General features: G+C 37.2%; 3 protein-coding genes across 4 annotated transcripts; 1 reads left to right on the top strand and 2 right to left on the bottom strand.

Annotated features, from left to right (window-relative positions):
- The first annotated feature begins 840 nt into the window (after positions 1–840).
- LOC17881198 (trafficking protein particle complex subunit 8) lies at positions 841–9105 on the top strand. 2 transcript variants are annotated; one of them, XM_023780554.1, is made up of 28 exons: positions 841–1090; positions 1210–1304; positions 1506–1605; positions 1757–1861; positions 1988–2141; positions 2237–2357; positions 2472–2531; positions 2661–2741; positions 2836–2930; positions 3016–3166; positions 3433–3519; positions 3691–3810; positions 3878–4006; positions 4088–4185; positions 4275–4398; positions 4554–4661; positions 4901–5042; positions 5512–5622; positions 5722–5776; positions 5871–5946; positions 6406–6591; positions 6666–6776; positions 6990–7148; positions 7236–7394; positions 7507–7740; positions 7839–8009; positions 8158–8270; positions 8353–9105. In XM_023780554.1, exons 1-28 carry the CDS (start codon positions 928–930, stop codon positions 8870–8872), a joined length of 3828 nt encoding a protein of 1275 aa, XP_023636322.1. In that variant the 5' UTR covers positions 841–927; the 3' UTR covers positions 8873–9105. The 2 variants fall into 2 exon arrangements, with proteins under 2 accessions (XP_023636322.1, XP_023636321.1); XM_023780553.1 differs by having other exon boundaries at positions 5719–5776.
- A 475-nt stretch (positions 9106–9580) lies between these two features.
- LOC17882753 (sister chromatid cohesion 1 protein 4) lies at positions 9581–16413 on the bottom strand. The gene is made up of 16 exons (XM_006286906.2): positions 16156–16413; positions 15709–15860; positions 14938–15199; positions 14729–14826; positions 14595–14644; positions 14174–14226; positions 13635–13734; positions 12924–13401; positions 12419–12835; positions 12177–12315; positions 11725–11861; positions 10753–11624; positions 10644–10677; positions 10308–10419; positions 10061–10190; positions 9581–9986 (listed from the first exon to the last, which is right to left on the bottom strand). The coding sequence occupies exons 2-16, from the start codon at positions 15830–15832 to the stop codon at positions 9888–9890; spliced, it is 3105 nt and encodes a 1034-aa protein (XP_006286968.1). The 5' UTR covers positions 15833–15860; positions 16156–16413; the 3' UTR covers positions 9581–9887.
- A 452-nt stretch (positions 16414–16865) lies between these two features.
- Positions 16866–21938, bottom strand: LOC17882892 (splicing factor U2AF-associated protein 2). Its single transcript, XM_006287450.2, has 15 exons — positions 21778–21938; positions 21052–21159; positions 20656–20790; positions 20487–20549; positions 20196–20404; positions 19637–19864; positions 19140–19232; positions 19020–19058; positions 18843–18929; positions 18614–18716; positions 18396–18476; positions 17728–17804; positions 17563–17643; positions 17357–17448; positions 16866–17254 (listed from the first exon to the last, which is right to left on the bottom strand). Exons 1-15 carry the CDS (start codon positions 21818–21820, stop codon positions 17131–17133), a joined length of 1563 nt encoding a protein of 520 aa, XP_006287512.1. The 5' UTR covers positions 21821–21938; the 3' UTR covers positions 16866–17130.
- Positions 21939–22098: the final 160 nt, after the last annotated feature.

The following is a 22098-nucleotide window of genomic DNA, read 5'->3' as shown; positions in this document are numbered from 1 at the left end:
AGAAGATGTGTGGGACAAAATATTTAAAACGTTTTTCTTAATCTAGTCTTTGTTTTGTGTTTTTTTTTCTTATTTTTTGTCGTCTAGTAGTCTTTGTTTTTTACTTTGATAAAATATCCTACTTAGTTAAGTCTTTGTTAATGCTCTACTAAAACACTTTGTTTATGCTTTAGTCTGTGTTTACTTACAAGATAATCGGATACCATTCCAGTATTGGAAATTTGGTATTTTGAATAATCATAACTAAGAAAAAGAGGATTAAAGAGCAAATGAATGGCTACAAATTACAGTTTTTCTTTTATTTATTGGTAGCAACAAGTTGTGTCTTTTATAACTACTTGTACAATCATCACAAAGTTTACATGAATCATAACAGCTCAAGTTGTGACACCCTCAAATTCATAATTTCAGAGACACACATGTAACAATATTTTTTTTTGAGAAAATCACCATTATCTTTAGTTTCCGCCCAAATTTCTCTACTTCCAAATAAATGGGCACGATTGCAATTTTGACATAAATAAAAGGACAATTACATAAATAAATAAATTAAATATAGATTTGTTTTTTTTTTTTTGCGTCTTCCATGTCGCTCGACTGACTCTCCTCGGCTCCTCCAATCGACTTCGCCTACATCTCTCTCCCGATCCCAATCACGATCATCCTTATCACTTTCCGGTGAATTACGCCGTACTCATTGCTTACTTGGTTCTACATACTCCATCATTTACCGAGATCTTCTTTCCTATCTACATCAAGTCCGGCACGCTGCCGTCGTAGCTCTGATTGGCTTTAATCGAGGAGATCTAGCTTATTGAATCGCAATCGCCTCCAAAATCCACCACACCTGAATTCGGATTAGAGACAAGTGTTATCACAGTGAATATATTTGAATAATTTGAGAGAGTTTGGCGAAAGGGAAGAGAAATGGTGGAACCGGTGAACTCTTCGCTTGGGAAAATGCTCTTGGAGGAAGTCAGTCCTGTGGTTATGGTTCTCTGTACGCCTCTTGTCGAAGAGACTTTCCTCAAGAATGGGCTATCCTTTGTGGAAACGCTCAAGCCATTCTGCAACTTTAGCAACATTGATGGTGAATTCCTTTGATTTGATTGCTAATTTTGATTGAGTTCTACGTTTTTCAAGTTTCTGTCAACGGTTTACTTCTCCAACCGTCTAATTTTAGGATTGCAATTGTAAAATTTTGTACAGTGCCTGTTCGGACATCAAGCGATCAGCTATATCGGCTAAAGAAGTTTACGTTGAGATTGTTTTATGCCTCTGATATCAGACAACCAAACGTAGAGGTATGACAATTTGCTTCGGTAGAATATGTTGAAGTTCTAAACATTAAGGCACTTGATTATTAGTTCTTGTTGTGCAACTATGTGAATGGCCTTTAATTGGACGTATAGAAATCATTACCTTGTATTTGTAGTTCTAGAGGCTCCTCTTTTCTGCATCTTTAGTGTTGAGCTCAATTTTGATTATGTTTACTTAATGGCTAGGTTGCAAAGCAACGGCTAGAACATGTTATTACTCAAGCTGGGGAGAAGGATTTTCAGAATTTGACATCTGACCCTCCTCAAATTACTGATATACTCTCTAGTAAGTCTCTACTCAAAAGTATGCTTATATGAGCAGTCAATGCCTTAATTAGTTTACTCTTAACTTCATGCGCTAGTTTTCTTTAATAATCGAGAAGTCGAATTCTCTAACTCGTTATTTTTCTAATGCTGACATATTTTCCTCCCTGTAGATCCAGAGTCTGAAATCGCACCCTCATGGTTTCAGTATTACAATAAAGAACTTATACGTACATTGTCGTTTTCAGACCACGAAGCTTTTGATCATCCTGTGGCTTGTAAGACATTAAATGAGTCTTAGAAAATCGTTGTTGTTGTCTTCTCTCTTTAAACTAGGTTTGCTGATCTATTATGTCTCATAGAGTTTTCTGTTGAGTACCAAATAATTTAAAATATGCTTTCAGGTCTCTTGGTAGTTTCATCAAAAGACGAAGAACCTATAAAAAATTTTATAGATCTTTTCAACTCCAATAGATTACCTAATGATGGTGCAATGGACCCAAATATTTTGAAGCACTACTTGTTGGTGCATGACAATCAAGATGCAACAACAGAGAGGTCGTTGTTCCTTATTCCCTCGTATATGATATGATTTTAATTTTATGGGTGTCAAATGTAATGTTTTAGTTGACTGGATGCTATTTCTTCTGTAGAACGTCTAAAGTTCTGTCTGAGATGAGAAGTCAATTTGGAAATAATGAATGCAACTTACTTTGCACTAATTCATCGAAAGAGGGGAACGTGGAACATCAGGCTAATCCCTGGGCTTCGTTTGTAAGTCACTCATCAGAAATTTATACAACATATTATTCAAGGCTCTTACATAATACATCAATCCATGTCAATTTTGTAAGTTCATTATGTTGATTACCAATTTTTTTCTGAAAGAAATCAAGTGTTTCAGCCGACAAACTTGGATGTGCTCTCACTGGTGATGATATTGTGGAGGTATTTTTAGAGGCTTCTGACTGCTAGTTCTCGAGTAACATTCTGTTGCTGAGTAGATTCACACCTTTCAACTGTTTAGGAATGTTTTAACCGGTGGTTTTTCTTTTTTTTCTGGCATCTTTGGAGCAGATTAAAGATCTGATTCAAGAGTTTGCTTCCAGGCATATAATTCCTTACATGGAGCAGAAAGTTCGAGAACTTAATCAACAGGTTAGCTTTAGATATTCCAACAAGTTATTTGTATAATTAAGCTTCTCTTGTTCTCTTTCCTTATCGTTTAGTTTGCATTTTGTTGTGTCACTAGATTTCCGCAACAAGGAAAGGTCTTAGAAACCAGATAAAAAACTTATGGTGGAGAAAAGGAAAAGACGATGGTCCGGATGCGACTAAAGGTTCTATGTATGTTTTCCTGAAACCCTTGCCCCTTTTTATGATTACCCTGACCTAATTATAACCTTTAACAATCTTGATTTCAATATTGAAGGTATACCTTTAGCTCCACCGAATCTCAAATTAGAATTTTGGGTGATTACGCCTTCATGTTGCATGACTATGAACTTGCACTGTCAAGCTATCGGTTGATATCAACAGATTACAAGCTCGATAAAGCTTGGAAGCACTATGCTGGTGTTCAGGTAGCTTCCTATCTTTGTAATTAATTATGTTTATGTAGATGTGTTCCTGTGGCATTATTTTTAATCAGTCAATATTGGTCTTGTATTTCGAAACTTACATATAGAATAGGCTTGGCATGTTATCAGACTGATCATTTTGGGACTTTAAATTCATAGTTCTTCACTTTATGTCCCGTGGTCGCTTCAGTAGTTCGTCATCTATAGGCCATTGTTATGTTTTACTAAAATTTGGGCCTACTACTCATCTTTTCATGCATGTTTGGAAGGAAATGATGGGACTTGCATATTTCATCTCAGACCAGTCAAAAAAGGAAGCTGAGTACTGCATGGAAAATGCATTCAGCACTTATATGGTATGTCTTTGTAATCCACTCTTTAATCTAAACAGTTCCTTAAGTGAATGACCATCCATTACTTGATTTGATGTTTATATTAGCAAAACATGAAACTGAAATACTAATTGTTGAACATAAGTAAGTGACGTGGCAGTATGTGGTGAAACATGCTTTAAATTTCTCATGCAGAAACTTGGGAAGTCTGGCTTTCAAAATGCTACGAGATGTGGCCTCTGGTGGGCAGAGATGCTAAAGGCTAGAAAGCAGCACAAAGAAGCTGCTTCTGTTTACTTCCGCATTTGTGGAGAGGTGCTTCTTTTTAGGCCTATAGACAGTGTGAATATCATACTGTTGCTAACTTTTGCTCATTTTGCAGGAACCCTTGCACGCTGCAGTCATGTTGGAGCATGCTTCTTACTGTTACGTGTTAACTAGGCCAGTGATGCTACACAAGTATGGATTTCATTTAGTTCTCTCAGGAGATCACTATAAAAACTGTGATCAGGTACATGTCACTTTTCTGAAAGAACTCAAGCTTTGACCATGCTTTGCATTCTAAAGAACACATTTTGTTTGCCTTTGCCAGGTCAACCATGCAATTCGTACATACAAAAGTGCAATCACTGTTTATAAATCAACTACATGGAGCCATATCAAAGACCATGTATATTTTCATATTGGACAGTAAGTTCTGAATATGGTAAATGTAGGTCGTGTGCGATGTAAAATTTATAAATTTGTGGTCTATAACTTGCTTAAAATTATATGTTCAGGTGGTATGCAATTGTTGGGATGCATGATGTTGCAGTTAGAAATATGCTCAAAGTACTGGACTGTGGATACCAATCCAAGGCAACCCAAGAGATTTTTCTGAGGGACTTTTTCGACATTGTAAAGGTGCCTAGCCTTTACATGCGCTTTGATACACTCTACTGAGGCTCCTAAGGAAAAAATATAGCGTTTCCGAGACTTACCTATGGTCTCTTTGTTCTTGTTTATACAAAATCGTTCTTATTTTCATTCTCATTTTTATATCATTTTGCATTTTGAAGAAAACTGGAATGAAGCACGAGGTGGTGGGACTTCAACTACCAATTATTAATATGTCGTCTCTTCAAGTTATATATGAAGACCATCGCACTTACGCATCTCAAGCTTCTGTAAGTTTCATATTCATTAATTGGAAGTATGTACAAAATTCTACCCATCAAAATCTTCCTAGGATGTATTGTGTTTATAGCCCATTATGAACAACATTATTGGCATCAGTATTTCTGGTTAATATTTTGTGGATTCTTTGCCAATAAATGATCTTTTTGCATTATTCCATTGTTTCCTTTTCATTAATGGTGAGTTTGCATCTCCTGTTACCACTATGATTTACATGTCATATGGTCAGGCTCTTGTAGAAGAGAGCATCTGGCAGTCACTGGAGGATGATATCATCCCATCATTAAATTCTGGCAAGTCGAACTGGCTGGAGTTACAGTCAAAGCTTCTGCCAAAGAAATACAAGGAATCAAATGTTTGTGTCGCTGGAGGTATGCAGGTTGTCGTTTGCTGCATTAGCTGTTTACCTGCATCATACACAATATTCTTCACAATTATCCTGCCGATAACTTATACTTGAACTGAAGGCTAGAATAATGCAATCTAATACAGCTCACAGTTTTTTCCAAAATCTGTTTTGCCTTATGACGCCTGCAGCCGGACATTTCAATTTGATCTACGGTCTTGATTTGACTCTTTGAAAATAAATATTTTTAAAACGACTAGCTTTAATACTTTTGCATGGGGATATGGATGAGTGAGAGAGAGAGGGAGTATCAGGTTTCTTCATTTGTGATATCATAGTATCTGTAAATGTTAACACTTGTGCTTCTTCCAAGGAAGAGGAATTTCTTTTGCCAATACATTTCCATATTATTGAGGGCATGAGATTCTGGTGTAACATGTTTGAAAATATTTTTTATTGTGGATTCTTACTTACTTATTCTTCATTTGTTTCAGAGTCAGTGAAAGTGGATCTGGAGTTTAGGAATCCATTGCTGATTTCTACTTCCATAACAAGCGTGTCTCTCATCTGTGAACTTACCGCAAATTCTGATGACCTACAATTAGGTAAGCTGTATCTGTTATTTCATGTTCACGTAATAATTTTCTACATCCATCAGGTTGTATATGCGAAACTGATCTCCACATTTGGCCTTTGTAAAGTAGATAAAGAGCCAAGTAGCTCAATCTTGGATCCTAAGAGTTCCACAGAGCATAATCGGTAAGCAGCTAATCTGCCTTAATCAGGTTTCTTTCAAAAAATTTAGGCTATATTTGATTGATTAAGCTGTGCACCTATGTCAACAATACTACAGGGTTACAACCTCTGGCTTTTCTTCTTTCGCTTTGTCTGAAGTGGACTTCACATTAGGTGGAGGCGAAAAAAAATTGGTGAGCCTGCTTGGATACTTAGATTGGCTGATAAGTTTAAATATTTAAAATCTTCCGCTACCCAAAATTTTCCATCTTGTGTAAATGTAGAAACGATTTATTTAAAGTCTTTGATGGTTCACTTGTAGTTGTTGGTCATTTACTCTGCTTTATCAGAATTTTGAATTGCATGTATGTTCATCCTAGAAGAAAATTATGAAATAATTGCTTGGTCATATGTGGGAAACTAATTAACAAGTCATACTCTATTGATTGCGCAGTTACTGATTATATGAGACTACACCTCAGTGCTACTAACATTAATTGAAGACACAGTGTTGAATTTCCTTGATCGTTTTGAAACTTTTGACTATTATATCTTCTGTTTGCCTACTCTACCCCCTTGGTGAAGTTCTGAGGTTTTACTTAGCTGCTAATTGTTTGTTACGTCTTACTTATTGTATTGCTTTTTTCTTGTAGGTGAGACTTACTGTTACCCCCAGTGAAGAAGGTATCCTCAAAATTGTCGGTGTAAGGTGGGAGTTGTCTGGCTCCATCGTAGGTGTACATTACTTCCAATCTGTGCCTGTAAAGGCAAAAACTGCCAAAGGAAGAAAGAAAAACAAACTTACTCCCACTGATGCCTTGAAATTTTTAGTCATCAAGGTGCAAACTTTTCCTCTATGTTTATTTTTTAAGATTTGTTGCGACCTCTAAAGTATATAACTTTTTCTGTGCAGAGTCTACCCAGGCTTGAGGGTTCAATTGATCATCTGCCTGGGAAATTGTATGCTGGAGATCTACGTTATCTTGTTTTAGAGTTAAAAAATAAGTCAGAATCCCCAATAAAGGTAGTTTTTTCTGATCAACCCTTATCATTCGATGTTCTCTACCATTTAGCCAACCAGTGATTTCGTTGCTATTGTGTGGTTGTTACTGTGTTTATAAATCTGGTTTGTTATGGTCTGGTTTATCATATTTGCTTGATGACCGGATAATGTGATGCTAAACTATCCACTGAACTATTTCTTTCTTGTGCTAACAAAATCTGTCTGTCCTCGTAGAATCTTAAAATGAAGATTAGTCATCCAAGATTTGTAAGTCCTGGAAATCATGAAGAAGATCTGACAACCGAGTTTCCAGATTGCTTAAGGAAGGGCAATGAACAAGATATTGTCCAGCGTGAAACAATTAGAACTAATAGTGTATTTGCATTTCCAAAGGTCCGTAGCAAGCCTTTCCTTCAAGCCTCAAGGCGAATGTGCATGTCAGGTTATTCCAACATGGTTTTGAATGCTGATTTCTTTCAGGATGTATCACTGCAAGGAGATAAATCTATAAGGTGGCCTCTCTGGCTTCGAGCTGCCATCCCAGGAACTATATCTTTGTATTTTACAATATACTATGAGATGGAAAATGTATCAAGCATCATGAAATACCGCACCCTAAGGATGCATTATAAATTGCAGGTAATGAATCTTTAGGTTACAATATTTGTTTGTTTATAGAATTTGACTATGGTTTATGCAGATTTTCATTTGCCTACAAACCTAACCATTTCTATCGTACATTTTCATCTAGGTTTTGCCATCTCTAGAGACATCATACGAAATCACCCCCTCTCCATCAAGATTGCAAGAATATCTTGTGCGTATGGATATTGTGAACTGTGCGAAGTCAGATTGTTTCCAAATTCACCAGCTGTCAACAGTTGGGTGCCGGTGGGGTATCTCATTGCTTCAGCCTGTTGATACAATCTTACCTTCCAAGACTTTACTTGCTGGGCAAACATTATCTTGTTTCTTCATAATAAAGGTCGTTGGAACTTAGAAAGTTCATTTAATGCACTTTTAGTAGCTAGTTGGTCTTTCTCTTTTTCATGTCTGAAATTAGAATGTTCTTATTAATTTCAGGATTGCCGAAAATCCGGGACTGAAGATTACAAAAGCATGTCCCTGCCTTCCAGCCAAACCGATGTAAAACTGTTTACTCAAGATGGCGATGAAAAGCTTTTCGATATCGTTAACTCACCTTTAGCAAGCTTCCATGATAGCGAAAGGTCATGTCAGGGACCCTCAGCTCAGGTAAGCGAAAATCTTCTTCAGGGACAAATCTTATGCGCTAGAGATATTTTATGAAAGTGTATATTACTCTCTTAAACGTAGTATCAGTTCACCTGTAACATACTATCATCAGAATTGTAGTGAACTCAAATTTGATATGATGAAACAGGTAAGTCCAAATGCTGTTGACTTCATTCTAATTTCTAGCCTAGCAAAAAGCAGCAATTCATCAGCAGTCCCAGATGTACCAGAGATTCTGTCTCACCATTCATGTCACAATAGGTAAGAGTATCCGCAGAAGTACACCTTTCTTCAGCTTTCAGACCTATTTTCCACTTCTAATCCCGTTGTTGTTCAATTATAGTATCAGAAGCTCAAGTCCGCTTTCGTGGTCACTAGAGGGTCCTAAAACCATACACCACGACTTTTCAACCTTGTGTGAAATAAACCTAAAGCTGATAATCAGAAACACATCTGAGGGTTTATCATCTGTAATCATCAACACCATTGATTGTCTACTAGACACAGCATCACCAACTACTTCCTCTGGAAGCCAATCTGGGTGGCGCTACGTGCCAGCCGTAACAGAAGAGATGAAATTAACTTCAGATGTCATGGGGAGCCGTCTGAGCAAACCGCCATCGTCCATGGAAAGCTCACCTCCTTTCATATGGTCAGGTTTAAGTTCCACAAAGGTGCAAATCAAGCCATTATCTACAACCGAAATCCCACTGCAGATATCAGTTTTCTCTCCAGGTATCTACGATCTCTCGTCGTATAAACTTGACTGGGAACTATCTGAGCATGTAAGTGCATCATCAACAACATCATCAGGGACATGCCAAGGAATTCCTTATTACCTTACAGTTCTTCAGTCTGAGTGAGCGTTTATAACTCTCTCTAATGCTTTTGATGTATCCCATTATCAAGCATGAGAATGTTCATTGTCCTCGGTGGCTCTGTGTATTCTTTTTTCATGGTTTCTGTATGATTTTTACGTCTGAATTTCCAATTTTTGATTGTAGTAAGTTGTCAAGAAATGGTTTTACAGGAAAAAGATAGATTTTATTTTATGCTAAAAGTGAAAGAAAAAGAATTCAACTTTTTACTTTTTATATATTCAGCTGAGTTAATTTATTTCGTTTACTGCATAATATAGTCTGTGATTTATAAAAGACTTCAATTTATGAGAAATTATAAATGCTTAAAAGTAACTAGGATCGATTTGATGGAGAATTAAATGATAACTGGTGGACACCCAAATGAATGAGAATAACAAACTTGTATATTATTTAAAGCGTCACAAATATAAAAGACCCATTTGATGAATTGAAAAAACACCAAATAGGAAATAGCACTTTACCTATAGGGATCCTTTGGTACATTTGGTACCATTCATTATCCATGTACTGTATATTTCTTTCCTTAGAAAGTCGATAACTGTTGAATTTCATCATTATCACTTACCAGTAGTGGGGAAAAAACATCATGTACAAAACAAACGAGGAAACAATTTCACTTCACAAAAAAAAATTATATGAAAAAATACTATTTATTAAAATGTGAATAGTTTCCTCAGCATTCTCAAGTTCAATATCACAAACCGGAGAACTTCGGTTATCCATACAGCATAAAATTAGCATCTCTCAAATTTAAACCTGGTGCTCATGGTTACACCAATATATATACACATACAACAAGTCATTATACATATAAAGGTAAACAATGACATACACCAACCTCCAGCTACTTCTTGGATGGCCTACAACACTGTCGATACTATTACTAATACATTGCCTTTAAAAGGGAAGTGTAATAACTTTAGAGAAGTAGAATCGATGATGTTTTCGGATTGGACCAAACTACCTATCTGCAACTATAAGACTGATCTTTCTCCATCTAGAAGATGGATTTGGTGAGTTTTGGTCGCGGTTTGATGACGATGCTTTCGTAGGGCTTAGCTTGTTCAATTTGGATGTAATCTCTTGTTTTAAGAACCTGCAAAATTAGTCAAACAATAAGACAGGTTCAAGTTCAGAGCTTTTTTGTTTAGGGTTGTGTTATGGACATACCAGGGTTTCGAAAAACATCCTTGATGCTTCTTTACGGGTTTTCCCAGCTAGAAGTTTGTCTGCCACAAGAACATTCTTCCCATTCTCAGCTTCCTTGTCAAATAACGTCTGGAGATACTTTGCCACAGCCCTATAAGTAGAGAGAATCAGACTATTTCATAACTCAAGCCCATCACGTATCTTACATGATAGAAGTTAATATTGGCAGAAGTTCATGGAATGTGGATAAGTTATTTTCTGTACAGACCTGGTACGAGAAGACCATCCACTGTTCTCTAGAAGACGAGTTTCGTCACCATACTGTTCATCATCTTCCTCTTGATCTTCATCTACTTCATCATCATCCACGTTCAAAAAACCTGATGAGACAGAAAGCAAGAAGTTAATAGGCAGAACCCCTGAGAAATCACGGGAATAGCAATATCTTGTATCCAAATCATGCTCATGAGTTTGAGCTTGTTCAGTCTAGTTTTAAACCAGGCTAGGATGACCAGAGTTTTAATCCCATGATTCCCATTGATTAGATGGAGATGATACAGACCATATGCATAAATTTTAATTGAAGTTTGAAAAGCCTTAGAACCTGTGTCATGTGGAACTCCCATGATATCCATTTCCTACACCATAAGATAACAAGAGAGTCAGAAGCATGTCTTACTTGAATAAGGATATGAAGCCATTAAAATACTTACATCATTGTATCCCATAAGACCATCACGAGAAGTAGGTTCTCCATCTAGTGCACTTTGCATATAAGCCTCCTCATTAGACATCTCATTATGCAGTTCAAAATTATTATAAGACTCTATCTCTGGATTCACCCCATCAATATTCGCTTCCACAATAGGTTCATTGCAATTTTCCAAAGCCATGTTACTCAAGTCACCAGCTTCTACGCATCCCGTTTCGGTGGAGCCAACTGCGTTATCGCATGGAATCTGATCATCTACCCCAATCTCACTAACTTCAGCTGATGCATCCGTTTTCTTATCTTCATGTGGAAGTTCATCTTCAACTTTCAAGTCCGTCTCATTGAAAATGGGGTTGTTATCTATATCACCTTCAGCAATTTCAATAATGTCAGTGCAACTTTTTGCATTACTATCCGCACAAACATCGTGCCCGCCTTCTCCATCATGGTTTTCATGGGATCCTTCCACCTGTAAATCTTCTACACGGTCAAGTTTTTCCTCAGATGGCATTTTACTGACATCGTCACTCACTACAATATTTAATTCATCAACAGCTCCATTGCCTTCCTTCAAAACTTCCAAGTCAGATATTTTTTCAGCAAGCTCGTTATCATCTTTAATCTCTTCCTCTTGGATTATGATATGTTCCTCCTGTGGGTGAGTCGGACCGTTGCCAGGTTGCTCCTCTGAATCATTTGGGCAAGCTTGAGGAGCTGAACTTCCTTCCGTTTTATTTTCTTCCGTGGCCATAACAGAACATCCAATATCTTCCACCACTCCAACAGAAGCATGACGGTCATCACTCTCAATTATCATGATTCCTCTAAGATCAAACGGCTCATTGTGCAGAGATACTAATTCCACTGACATACCTGAAAATGATTGAAACATATTACTTGTGTAACTGCAGTTAACACGAACAATTGACAGAATGTGTGTAGAACGGTCTACATTTAAACGCCATGAACCTACCAGTGAATATTGGCTCCTTCAAGAGTCCATCCTCCAAAGCCTGCCTTTGAAGCATTACGATTTCAGGAATGGTGCAAGGTGCCTTCTTTCGCACACGGCGTATATCTTCAGTGTTTGTCAGTTGTTGACGTATAAGGCTAAACAGAAGTAGGTAATATCAGAAGAAAACAAATACAATCTGAGATAAGGTAAAGATAACAATTTCGCCCCTAGGTAAATAAAGTGTCAAACCTAATAGAAGATCAAACTTCGATTACAGTAAAGTAAATATCAGTATCAAGAAGTTTTTCGTCCAACAAATTCAAGATTCACACAGTTTTACTATTGACTTTAGTGTCCTAAGTGCAAAGCAAGGCTATAACAAGAAGTTCTATGAAAGTAATGAAATGAAAACTAAGGTATAAGAAAATCAGATATAAAAAGCAGTTTTTATATCAGTTAGATAAACATACTCGCCATGCAAGACCATAGGGTCATCCATTAGAACCTTCCTCTTTGTGGCAGTAGAGCGGGGGGCAGATCGTAACCGTTTAGTCGACGCTGCTTCAAGCACAGGGGTGGGTCTCATCTTCAAAAAGGATGACTTTCCAACTGACAAAAAAAAAATGATTATTGATCCATAAAGGTAGCTCAAAGAGCAATAGAATGTATAAAAATAACAGGAAAAGGAACAAAAAAAAAAAAAAACTGATACCTAAGATAGAGGACAACAAATCATCGTCATCAGGGACAGATGCAGTTCTCTTCGACTGAATCAGTCCAACTGACTCAACAGAGTTCAAACTTTCTGCAGTTAGTGTGCTCTCAGTGAAAGTGCGCTTTTTCCCAGTAATATTATTGTTTCCCACATCATCATTACATGTGCCAGGGTCTTCTTTATCTGGCGTATATTCAACCATGAAATCATTTCCATCCCCCTCTCTGTTAGGTGCAGCTAATACCTTCTCAGGTGCAGGCAAATCAGAATCAGTAAATCCAGTCAAATTTTCCAACTGTTCATCAGTCGCGTGCACATTATCCAGCTGCTCATCTGGTCTACTGTGCGCCGGTCCATCACCTTGTAAACTAGAATCTGTTTCCTGATTGACCTCAGTGGCAATGGTACAATGATCTGGCAGAAACAATAAAACTGATAAGAATAAGGCAGGCAGGCAGCACTAAGACGTCGCATTAGACTTGCAATTTATTTGCCAACAAACCTCGGTTCTGTTCTCCAGGGGATTCAAGTGGAGGAACAACATTAGACATATCAGTTACAACATTGTTAACATTGGTTCCGGCCTCGGTCATTACTTGATCAGGATCCTCCATCTCCGTGGTGATGTGAGAATAGCATGGAGATGTAACATGCACATGCTCTACTCTGTCCTCCTCTGGCTCATTTTGTGTGTTAACATTTTTAGCTACCGGTGACGTATCTACCTCCACAGGGGTAACTGCTGATTCTGGGACATTATATTCAGCAGACAGGTCTTCCCCACGTTTATGCATCTCATTAGCATCCAGCTCCCCGGAGGTCTTCCTACCTTCTTCTGCATTCACATCCTCAGCCTCCATGCGATCATCGCATGCCAGCTGCTCTCTGACACTAGACGAGTTTGGCACCTCAACTAATCCAGGAGTTTGAGGAGCTTGAGCATCTTCAACGAACTCATTATTCATAGCAAGATCTTCAACCTATCAAAAAGTGATATTCATAAGAAACAAAATGCAATAATACTATCCAATAATCTTACCAGAACACTAAACCAATAAGTCTGTGGAGATAAGAACTAGAAATTTGGAATTTGCAATTGCAAAGTACATTCAGAAACATTAAAATATATTGAAGCAAGCACTGGAAGTCAGGTGACAGTTATTCAGCAACTATATGTATGCCCTTCGAGAATTATGTCTCTGATGGTACGCACCTGCTCTTCATTGAAATCCCTGGGTATGGCTTCAGAGACTCCTACCATCGCATCCTTTATCCCGGGTGTTGCCGCATCCAGATACGCATTGTGATCAGTTCTATCAACAAATAGAAAAAATACAAGTAAAACTTTTAATTGGTGACGTGCAAATCCAAATTGTACACCAAAAGACCAGATCTAAGAAGGATAAGACTTGCCGAATTGCAGTTCTAATTTACTATCTAATACCAGAACAAACACAAAATGTATGGATGTCATGGAACTAAAAAAGCATGGTTACATAGCTTGGAAACAGACATTCAACTGCCAAAAAGGAATTTATATCTTTCAGTCAACTTGAGTTCTTCCCTCATCTGAACATTTATAATTTTTATGATAACAATCTATAGTATATGAAAAAAAACTAGAAAAGGTAATGAATAGCTACAGATCATACGGCTCATAGTGCAGATACTAATTAATTTGAGAAACCATAGGGAAGCAAAACTGAAATTATGCTATGAAGAACAGAGTACAGACAATAAACAAAAACTGACCCTGGAACTCTCTCATCGTCAGATCCAATAACATCCTTATCCTGGAATACTGCCTACACAACAATAGAGGATAAAACATCACACCCAGAATTAAATAATAAGAGAGAAGCTCTGAGTTTAAATACGCAAAGCTTCACTAGGAAAAGAAAACATAACATCATCCTGACCCTACAACATGACTACAACCTGACACTCGAAATAACAAGCTTTTCATAGTCAAGGACTCCGCAACTGGATGCCAATCAGAGCTTCCAGCTGCTGCGTCTACCCAAACCGTAGAGAGAAAGAACCCAAAATCTAGAGGCAAATGAAATCTACAGATAACCTCATCATATTCATTTTCCTATATGGTTATCCTATGTCTTGTTCCAAAATGACTTGAACAAAAAAGAATTTTTCTGTTCTATGAACACGAAAATACCTCATCAAGATCCAAAGCAGCTTGAGAAGTGTCGCCATCACCAAATCGTTCTGGAAAGGTATGAAAATGATTTTGCTTATTTAAGGAACAGCTGTTTACAAACTAAAGACAAGTGTCACGAAACAACCACTGACCATCTAATCCAAATTGTGACGTTGAGTATACAACACCATCCATGGTATCCTGGAGGGTGATCTGCTCTCTTGTACTAACATGATGATCAACGTAATTACTGCTAGACAGGAAAACAAAACACAACAAATCAATAACGCGTCTGATTAATTATGCATAACAGCTTAAGAGTAAAATACGAGCGTGAATGTTAAAACATCACGAAACCAACCCCTGAAAGATCTCATTGTCTGGAAGCTCAAAGTCATCAAGATCAAATGTCTCTGGCAACGTAATAGAGTGATATGGCGCTGTGGATTCTTCTGGAGGTAGGTCAACTGCAGCAGAGCGAAAAGCTTGCTTTACCTTTAGCAATGCCTCACTGCAATCATCGAAGAGGTAATTCACTTTTCTTGAATATATACGCACTACACCAAGCAGAAGATGACTAGACAATCGCAATGCAATTGGAGCTTCCGGAAAGAGAATAGAATCTGCTCAGAAAAAAATTAGTTAGATTAGGAAATAATTTGATGGAAATATCAGGGCAAAGAGAAAAAAAAACAGCATGGCATGGAAATAACTTAGCGTTAGATGGCTGGGATTAACAAAACAAATATAAGCAGGCAAAATTCATGTGACATGATTATTAATGTCTATATATAGAGGATACAGTATTGATTTGAGGTATGATAAATGAAGATTAGCATTAAAATATCGATTCAAAACATTTGCTGACCAAACTAAAATAAAGATAAAAGACATTTATAAACAGGTAGCTATTTAACACATTACGTTGGATAAGAAGTGTGAACATACAAAATTTTGGTCAGACCCTAATTTTTGTTTCTCCTCAAAAACTGGTTTCCCTTGTTCCTCCAATACTTGCAGAAAACAATTCATCTAAAAAATTTAGCTTCAGCTAACCCTACTCTGGTCTAATTACTGAGACCTGAATCAGAGACTGAACATCAAAAGCAAAAGCAGATTAAAAAAAACTCACCAACGGAGACTCCGATATCAGTATCAGCCACCTGATTCTTTCGAAGCTTCCTCTCTAAATGGGCCGCAATCCATATTGTCCCAAGTGGCCCTTTCTTAGCTAAAATAAACTGCGAATAAAACATTCCTCGTCCTCTAGACCCAGAAGGAACCCTAAAAGTTTCAACAAAAAGGAACCAACTTGGTTAGAAATTTCAGCTTAACAAATTGAGCTTCAAAAATTGATAGGACAGCTAAATCCCTTTCCAATTTAGTAGCATACGAAGACATCTTCAACACAAAAGATGCGTCTACAGAAGAAAACAAAAAAAGTTTCCAAATTTCGACAACAGAATCCAAATTTAGCTCAAACCGACAACAAGGTGTCGCAATTTCCACTGAGCAGAGACCCTCGACTAGTTACGCGAGCTTCGAAAGTAGAATAGAGAGCAAAAATTAGATCAATTACCGAAAAATTCACCAAGCTCAGAGACCAGCTCGATTTGAACAGAGGTCCTCGCTGAAACCCTAATTCGAAAGAAAAACACCCAAATTGGGGAAAAGCAGAATCTTTTAAGACAGAACCCTTTTTCTACTTGAAGATCAGACACAACAACGAGCTAAGCTCAGGAAACAGTTAAAAAAATTGTGGAATTTGCAAATTGCAAAATGCGAAAAAAAGTTTCGAAATTTGGATCTTCGGGTCGATAAATTTTTTTGTATTTTAGATTAAAATGAAGGATTTGGTGCGGCAAAGGAACACATGTTTCGTGATAAACGTCGTGTTCTTATTGGTTGAACCATGAGCGGGTCCCGCATTAGCTTTAGATTTAGATCAATTTTTCTCCAACAATTTTGTTTTTGTCAACTTGTCTTCTCCCAACAGTATTTAGCTTCACTTAATTATTCCCAAATTTTTATTTCAAAACATTTCAACTCGGCGGCTTCTTTGCCTCATTGCGGGAAAATCTGAAAATATTTCGAATTTACAAATTAAGAACAAAGGTTCTGTTAGAGAGATCTGACAACATTCTGCTGCAACATGAAATTTAGGCCCAAATACTACTGGACAAGGTAAGTTTGGTAATAAAGCCTATCACTTCGACAAATGATAAAATTCATTTTCTTCAAGTCATATGAAATCTGAGAAGTATCACGATTCAACTGAGGGGGAAAAAATAGAGTGAAGCATATGATATAACTTCTGATTTTTAAATTTCTGTAAAGGTTTTTTAGTCAACGAGTATGAAAGTACACGCAAGGTGCAGTCTTATTCGTTAATTCTCTACTACAGGGTGATAGTAATACTACTTTTAGATACTCTGGTTTTGCCTTTGATCTTGATACGGATGCGTCTTTGCCTACTGATGTACATCACAAACCTGAGTTTCCCAGCTTTAGTCATCTAAATCTTTCCCGGCTTTAGATCATTGTGCTTTTTTTTTCACTCTGCTTCGAGCTCAGCTGCAAACTGATCTAACCGTTCGGCTTCCAAATCAAAATCTCTAACTGTAGCGTGATTCACTGATCCATCATCGATGCTCGCGTGTATCTGTCTCTTTGCATACCTGCGCATTCATTCAGAAAAAGAAATACATGTAAGCAATAAATCAAAATGGAGACAGACTCTAATGGCAAATTAGGCGGAAATGACTCGGGAGAGTTTGTACCATCGACCGTTCATTGCTTCTATACATTTCTGTGCATCTCTCCGATCCTTGAATCTTACAAGAACAACACCCTGTGGATGATGCTCACATACCTGTAAAATAAGAGATAACGATTAATACTCCAAAATAATCTCAACTTTCAACAAAGCTTTATGCAGCACAACCACAAGCTTAAGATTAGAAAAAAAAACACATAACATTATCACCTTCACTGAGTCAAACGGTCCATGCTTCAAACTCTCCTCTTTCACGTCTTCCTCTAACTCAGTAACCAGATCCTCATCAGCCTGCAAACAGAGTAAAATGCTCAAGTTATCAGCTACTTTTTAAAATGGCAACTTTCTCATACTAACTGTTAGACAAGACCTTACCCTCAACTCAGCTGGACTGAACATGTAGCGCAGAACGACTGTTCCAGGTATTGAGACCTTAGCATCATCTGTACCACCTATGTCAAGAACAAAAAAGGAAAAGAAAGAACACGATAAATATGCTTAGAATCCACTAGGAAAAACTCCACCTTCAACAACTAAAATCACCACCTCTTTATTAATTTTCATATGCTAAAAATCAACTAAAAATAATCAGAAATAGATTATATCGACATGACTAAATGTTCCCTTTTGATCTCATGCTTCCGCAATGGCCACTAACCTAAATAAACAAGATAACAGGAAAATTGGCTAAAGAACAGGTAAACACGCAACTTCATCGGAAAGAAGAAGAAAAGAATGATTGCTCTGTAACCCTATATCGAGTTTCTAAACTCTGCTTTTGTTTTGATAGTCACTGAAAGGTTTCCTTCCAAATTGTTTAGGTAAGAGGTGTCTAGAGTCTTGTACTGGTTAACTTAAGAGAGTTCTACATAGAATCTGGTAAAGCATAGAGAAGAAATATAATATCTTTCCCTAGCAAACGAAATTATAACTACTATCAATAAACTTTCCTATGGTCGTACGGAAATGAATATTTAGCATCTCCTTTCTGTGTCTTTCTAGAAATAAAGGCAAGTTTCTAGTACACAAAAGTGAAAACTTACCCCATCCAAGCAACTTTTGCTCGACCTTTTTAAGCTTCTTTTTCTTCTTGTTATCGGTTTGCTTAGTTATAAATCTCTCCCCTGAGTGAAAAGAAGAAAGGTAAAAGCTAATAAGAACCATAAGTAAATATTGTCGAAACAAAATCCACTGATGGAATGTTTTACATAACCCGTAAACAAATAAGACGTTATACAACAAATTGTGCAACAGTATTCACCTTTCTGCTCGAACTTAGCTCGAGAAACAGACATGAGGAGCTTGTCAGCTGGACGTAATGGAGCCCCATCTAAGATTTTAATTGCCAGATCCACTGAGGGCTCCTAATGAAGAAAAAATAATTATTATTATAAATTAACTAAATAGACATGAAGAGGAAACTGAGACATAGTTTAAGAATCATAACCTTATACATCCCATGACAGAAGAATTTCAAGTATTTTCATTACCTTCATATACGTGATAAGAGCATCACCCTTTAATTTTCCTGTCCCCTTGTCACTGTAAAGCTTTATCCGAGGCTTGCCAGTGTCATCCTGCAATGTTTATCCGTTCCACATTGTTAGGGAAAACTTACACAAAATTCCAAAAAACAAGGAAAGAATCACAAGATAGTGAGATTTTACCTCCTTAATTATGCCGCATTTAGAAAAAACTTCAGCTACCTGTAATTGATATCCCTAGTATTAGTTCATTTCAAAGCTTCATATATTCATAATGGTAGAAAAAGTATGACCACAACTTACTTCCTCAAGGGTGACATCATCGGGCAACCCAGTAACATAAATATGTGGGTTCACTTTTAACTCAAACCACGAATCTGGAGGCTTGTTTGGTTCCTGAACATGAATTTGAACTTAGAAACGCTAGCAGAAATTTTCATGAGAAAATGCAACTTTATTTTCTTTGATTCATAATTTCATACATCACAAACAACCTTTACTAGTAACACAAAAAACGATGGTATAAGTATTCTGCTAATCCTAATATAAGTATGATGTCTAAAAACCTTTAAGATGTAGATATCGTTCAAATGGTAATTTACCCACTACAACTTAGCAGCTAAAGAAAGATTAAAAACTCCCCAATCAAGAAAGCTAGTACTTACAGCGCAAGGTCGAGACAAGTGAGAAAAAACATGATTTGGCCAAAAAACGTGAAGTGACATGCATGACCTTAAGAAAGTGAATGATGATTCAAGAAACCAAAATGAAGAAAAAAGAAAAAGAAAAAAAGAAAAAACCTTCTTTTCAGTTTCTGGCTCTGGTAGCTTTCTCTTGCCGTTAGCGTTTATTTCGGCTGTTTCGTCAGAGCCATCTTCTTCTTTCTTACCAGTCACGTCATCCTTAGAGGCATCCTTCTTATCAACAGAAGTGTCAAGAATGTTTATTGTTGGAAATACTTCATCTTCCTTAGCAAAGGTCATCTCTTCGAGTCCGTACGGGTCAACGCTACCCAGTGTTGAATCGTCCTACAATAAAACAGCATCAGCACGTAGGTTATTTTAAGAAAATAATTATCTACTCTTTCAAAAGGTGCTCCTTAGGAAAAACCCAAACCAAGTAAAGAGTAAATAATACACTGAGTAGGCCTGTTAGGTTTCCTGATAAATGCAAATAAAAATATGGGAGATAATCATAGTATATCTAAAAATAAGATAACGCCATGAGCCACCAAGCTAGATGACACATGTAAATGATTCCACTTGTGACTTGAAAGTCCAGGTGGACAACCTGAATTCCCACGAAAATAGCAGAAACAAGGAAAGAACGATTGATTCAGTTGACAAAGTAAAGCCTCACCTGAGGAACCCATACTCTACGAGCTTTGTCCCATTTGTATCTTGTTCCATCATCATCTGTGAACTCATCTTCACCCTCAGGTGGTGAAGAAGCCCTTTCATGATCATCTTTAACAAGCTCAATACCATTTTTTAACATTTCAGCCTCCACTTCTGCTTCTTTAATCTCTCTCTGCCACTTCTCAAATTCGTCCTCAGTACTAGCAAAGGCTGCAGAAATAACATACTGTAGTAAGCGTCTTCCTCACTTTGCAAATTATAGCTTTGAAAATTTTCTGTCTAAATAACTGACCAGAATTATCTTGCTTCTCTTGCTTGGGTCCAGCATTAGATCCATTACTCAACCCAGATGCACCTGGTTAGATACGAGATAGTAAGTTCCATTGGTCTGGGAAACAAATTCTACACTAGACGAAAAAACCAAAAGTTAAATTATGTAGCAGTGATGAAAAGAATCCTACCTACAGCTGCATAGCCAACCTCAGCTACAGAAATTCTTGACATAAGCTCAGGGATGGCAGAAAGTGGTTGCCATTCGCTTCGTCCGTCAGCCCAAACGAGGGTAGTTTCTAGTAAGTAACCATTCCTGAAATGGTCTGCCCAATCAAAGCAAACAAGTAAAGTAGAACGCTTAATAGCCCATTACAGAAAGAGACACATGTTGGATCTTGTTTAATTGAATTTGAGAAAGAAATTCACATTTGATTTTACAGTACATATGTGAACATAACTAGACATCTATTACAATGGTATGAAAGCACATCTAGATCCAATTTGTTTCTAACCAAGCTGTTTGAATCACATAATGATCTTACGGACTTAATACAACAAGGAAGCTGTTTACATGAAAGACTTACCACATAGCTCAGAGAAGGTATATGGACCCAAGTTCTGCTGATTTTCACCAAGAATGTACCAACCAACCTCAGTAGCTGCAGCTGCATAACCATCAACAACTCTTGCCTCTACAATTAAGAAAATACAGATTATCAAGACGAGCATGCCATCCATGGCCTTAACCAAAAAAAAGGTCTAGATGTAACTATCGCAACAAAAGGCATAGAATTGACTATAACACATGTTACAAATAATGCTTTTGTAATATCCACAGGTACTCAAAGTTACACACTGAAAAGAAAACATACCACACCTTGGGATCATCTATATGCCATCATAGAGAACAAACTACATTGGATAAACAAAGACATTCACAGTATATCACGAAAAACAAAGAAGTGAAACACATCCTATTCCATGTGACATCTCTATTGGAATGACAAGGTGCAGTACACGACCTACGTAATTCGTTATTGACAACGTGAACCTATGTTTACTCTTAATACCCTTACAGCTAAAAGACCACAAAATCTCCTAGATTTTGCAACTCTGCTCAATCTCCTCCAAACGCTAAGAACACTCTCCCACAAATTCCAAATCCTTCCCAAAAAAAAATTCCTATCAAAACATCTCCAGAAACCACTACTTTTATAACACACGCCTCGCGGAAATCTATAGAAGACCAAAATGAGAAAAAAAAAAAAAAAAAAAAAAAAAAATGAATAAGCGAAAGAAGAAGGTTTAACCTGTCGATGATGGTGGAAGCTGTAGATTACCAGAATCGGACATATTTATACCTCGTTAACCTTCAAAATCACGAATACTGAAAACGAAATGGAAACCTGACTAAAAGAGTGACGCGTTCGAGAGACGACGACAAAAAAAAGTCCGAAGAAAGGTGAAAGCAGGAGGAGGAAGACGGTAGAAGACCCTGCTCTTGTTTGGATACAGATATAAATCTTATCCGTGTCTCGGATAAACATGAATCAGTACACGGCCCATTAGCATTAGGCCCATCTTATAATTATAATTATTACTATCTTTAAACTCATTCGTTGGGCCCACCT

The sequence above is a fragment of the Capsella rubella genome, unplaced genomic scaffold, assembly GCF_000375325.1.
Source record: "Capsella rubella cultivar Monte Gargano unplaced genomic scaffold, Caprub1_0 scaffold_6, whole genome shotgun sequence".
NCBI lineage: Eukaryota > Viridiplantae > Streptophyta > Magnoliopsida > Brassicales > Brassicaceae > Capsella > Capsella rubella.
Note: the sequence above shows the minus strand (reverse complement) of the source record. Positions and strands in the feature narration are given on the sequence as shown.

Coding starts and splice junctions, on each gene's coding strand:
- LOC17881198 (XM_023780553.1), top strand. CDS start 928: ATGGTGGAACCGGTGAACTCTTCGCTTGGGAAAATGCTCTTGGAGGAA. Junction 7,741..7,838: donor CTTGTTTCTTCATAATAAAG/GTCGTTGGAACT, acceptor TATTAATTTCAG/GATTGCCGAAAATCCGGGAC. Junction 8,010..8,157: donor GTCAGGGACCCTCAGCTCAG/GTAAGCGAAAAT, acceptor ATGATGAAACAG/GTAAGTCCAAATGCTGTTGA.
- LOC17882892 (XM_006287450.2), bottom strand. CDS start 21,820: ATGTCCGATTCTGGTAATCTACAGCTTCCACCATCATCGACAG. Junction 21,160..21,777: donor GCTTCCACCATCATCGACAG/GTTAAACCTTCT, acceptor TCTTAATTGTAG/AGGCAAGAGTTGTTGATGGT. Junction 17,644..17,727: donor TCAGTCCAGCTGAGTTGAGG/GTAAGGTCTTGT, acceptor CTCTGTTTGCAG/GCTGATGAGGATCTGGTTAC.
- LOC17882753 (XM_006286906.2), bottom strand. CDS start 15,832: ATGTTTTATTCGCAGTTTATTTTAGCTAAGAAAGGGCCACTTGGGACA. Junction 14,827..14,937: donor GACAATGAGATCTTTCAGGG/GTTGGTTTCGTG, acceptor CCTGTCTAGCAG/TAATTACGTTGATCATCATG. Junction 14,227..14,594: donor CTGCTTTGGATCTTGATGAG/GTATTTTCGTGT, acceptor ATTGTTGTGTAG/GCAGTATTCCAGGATAAGGA.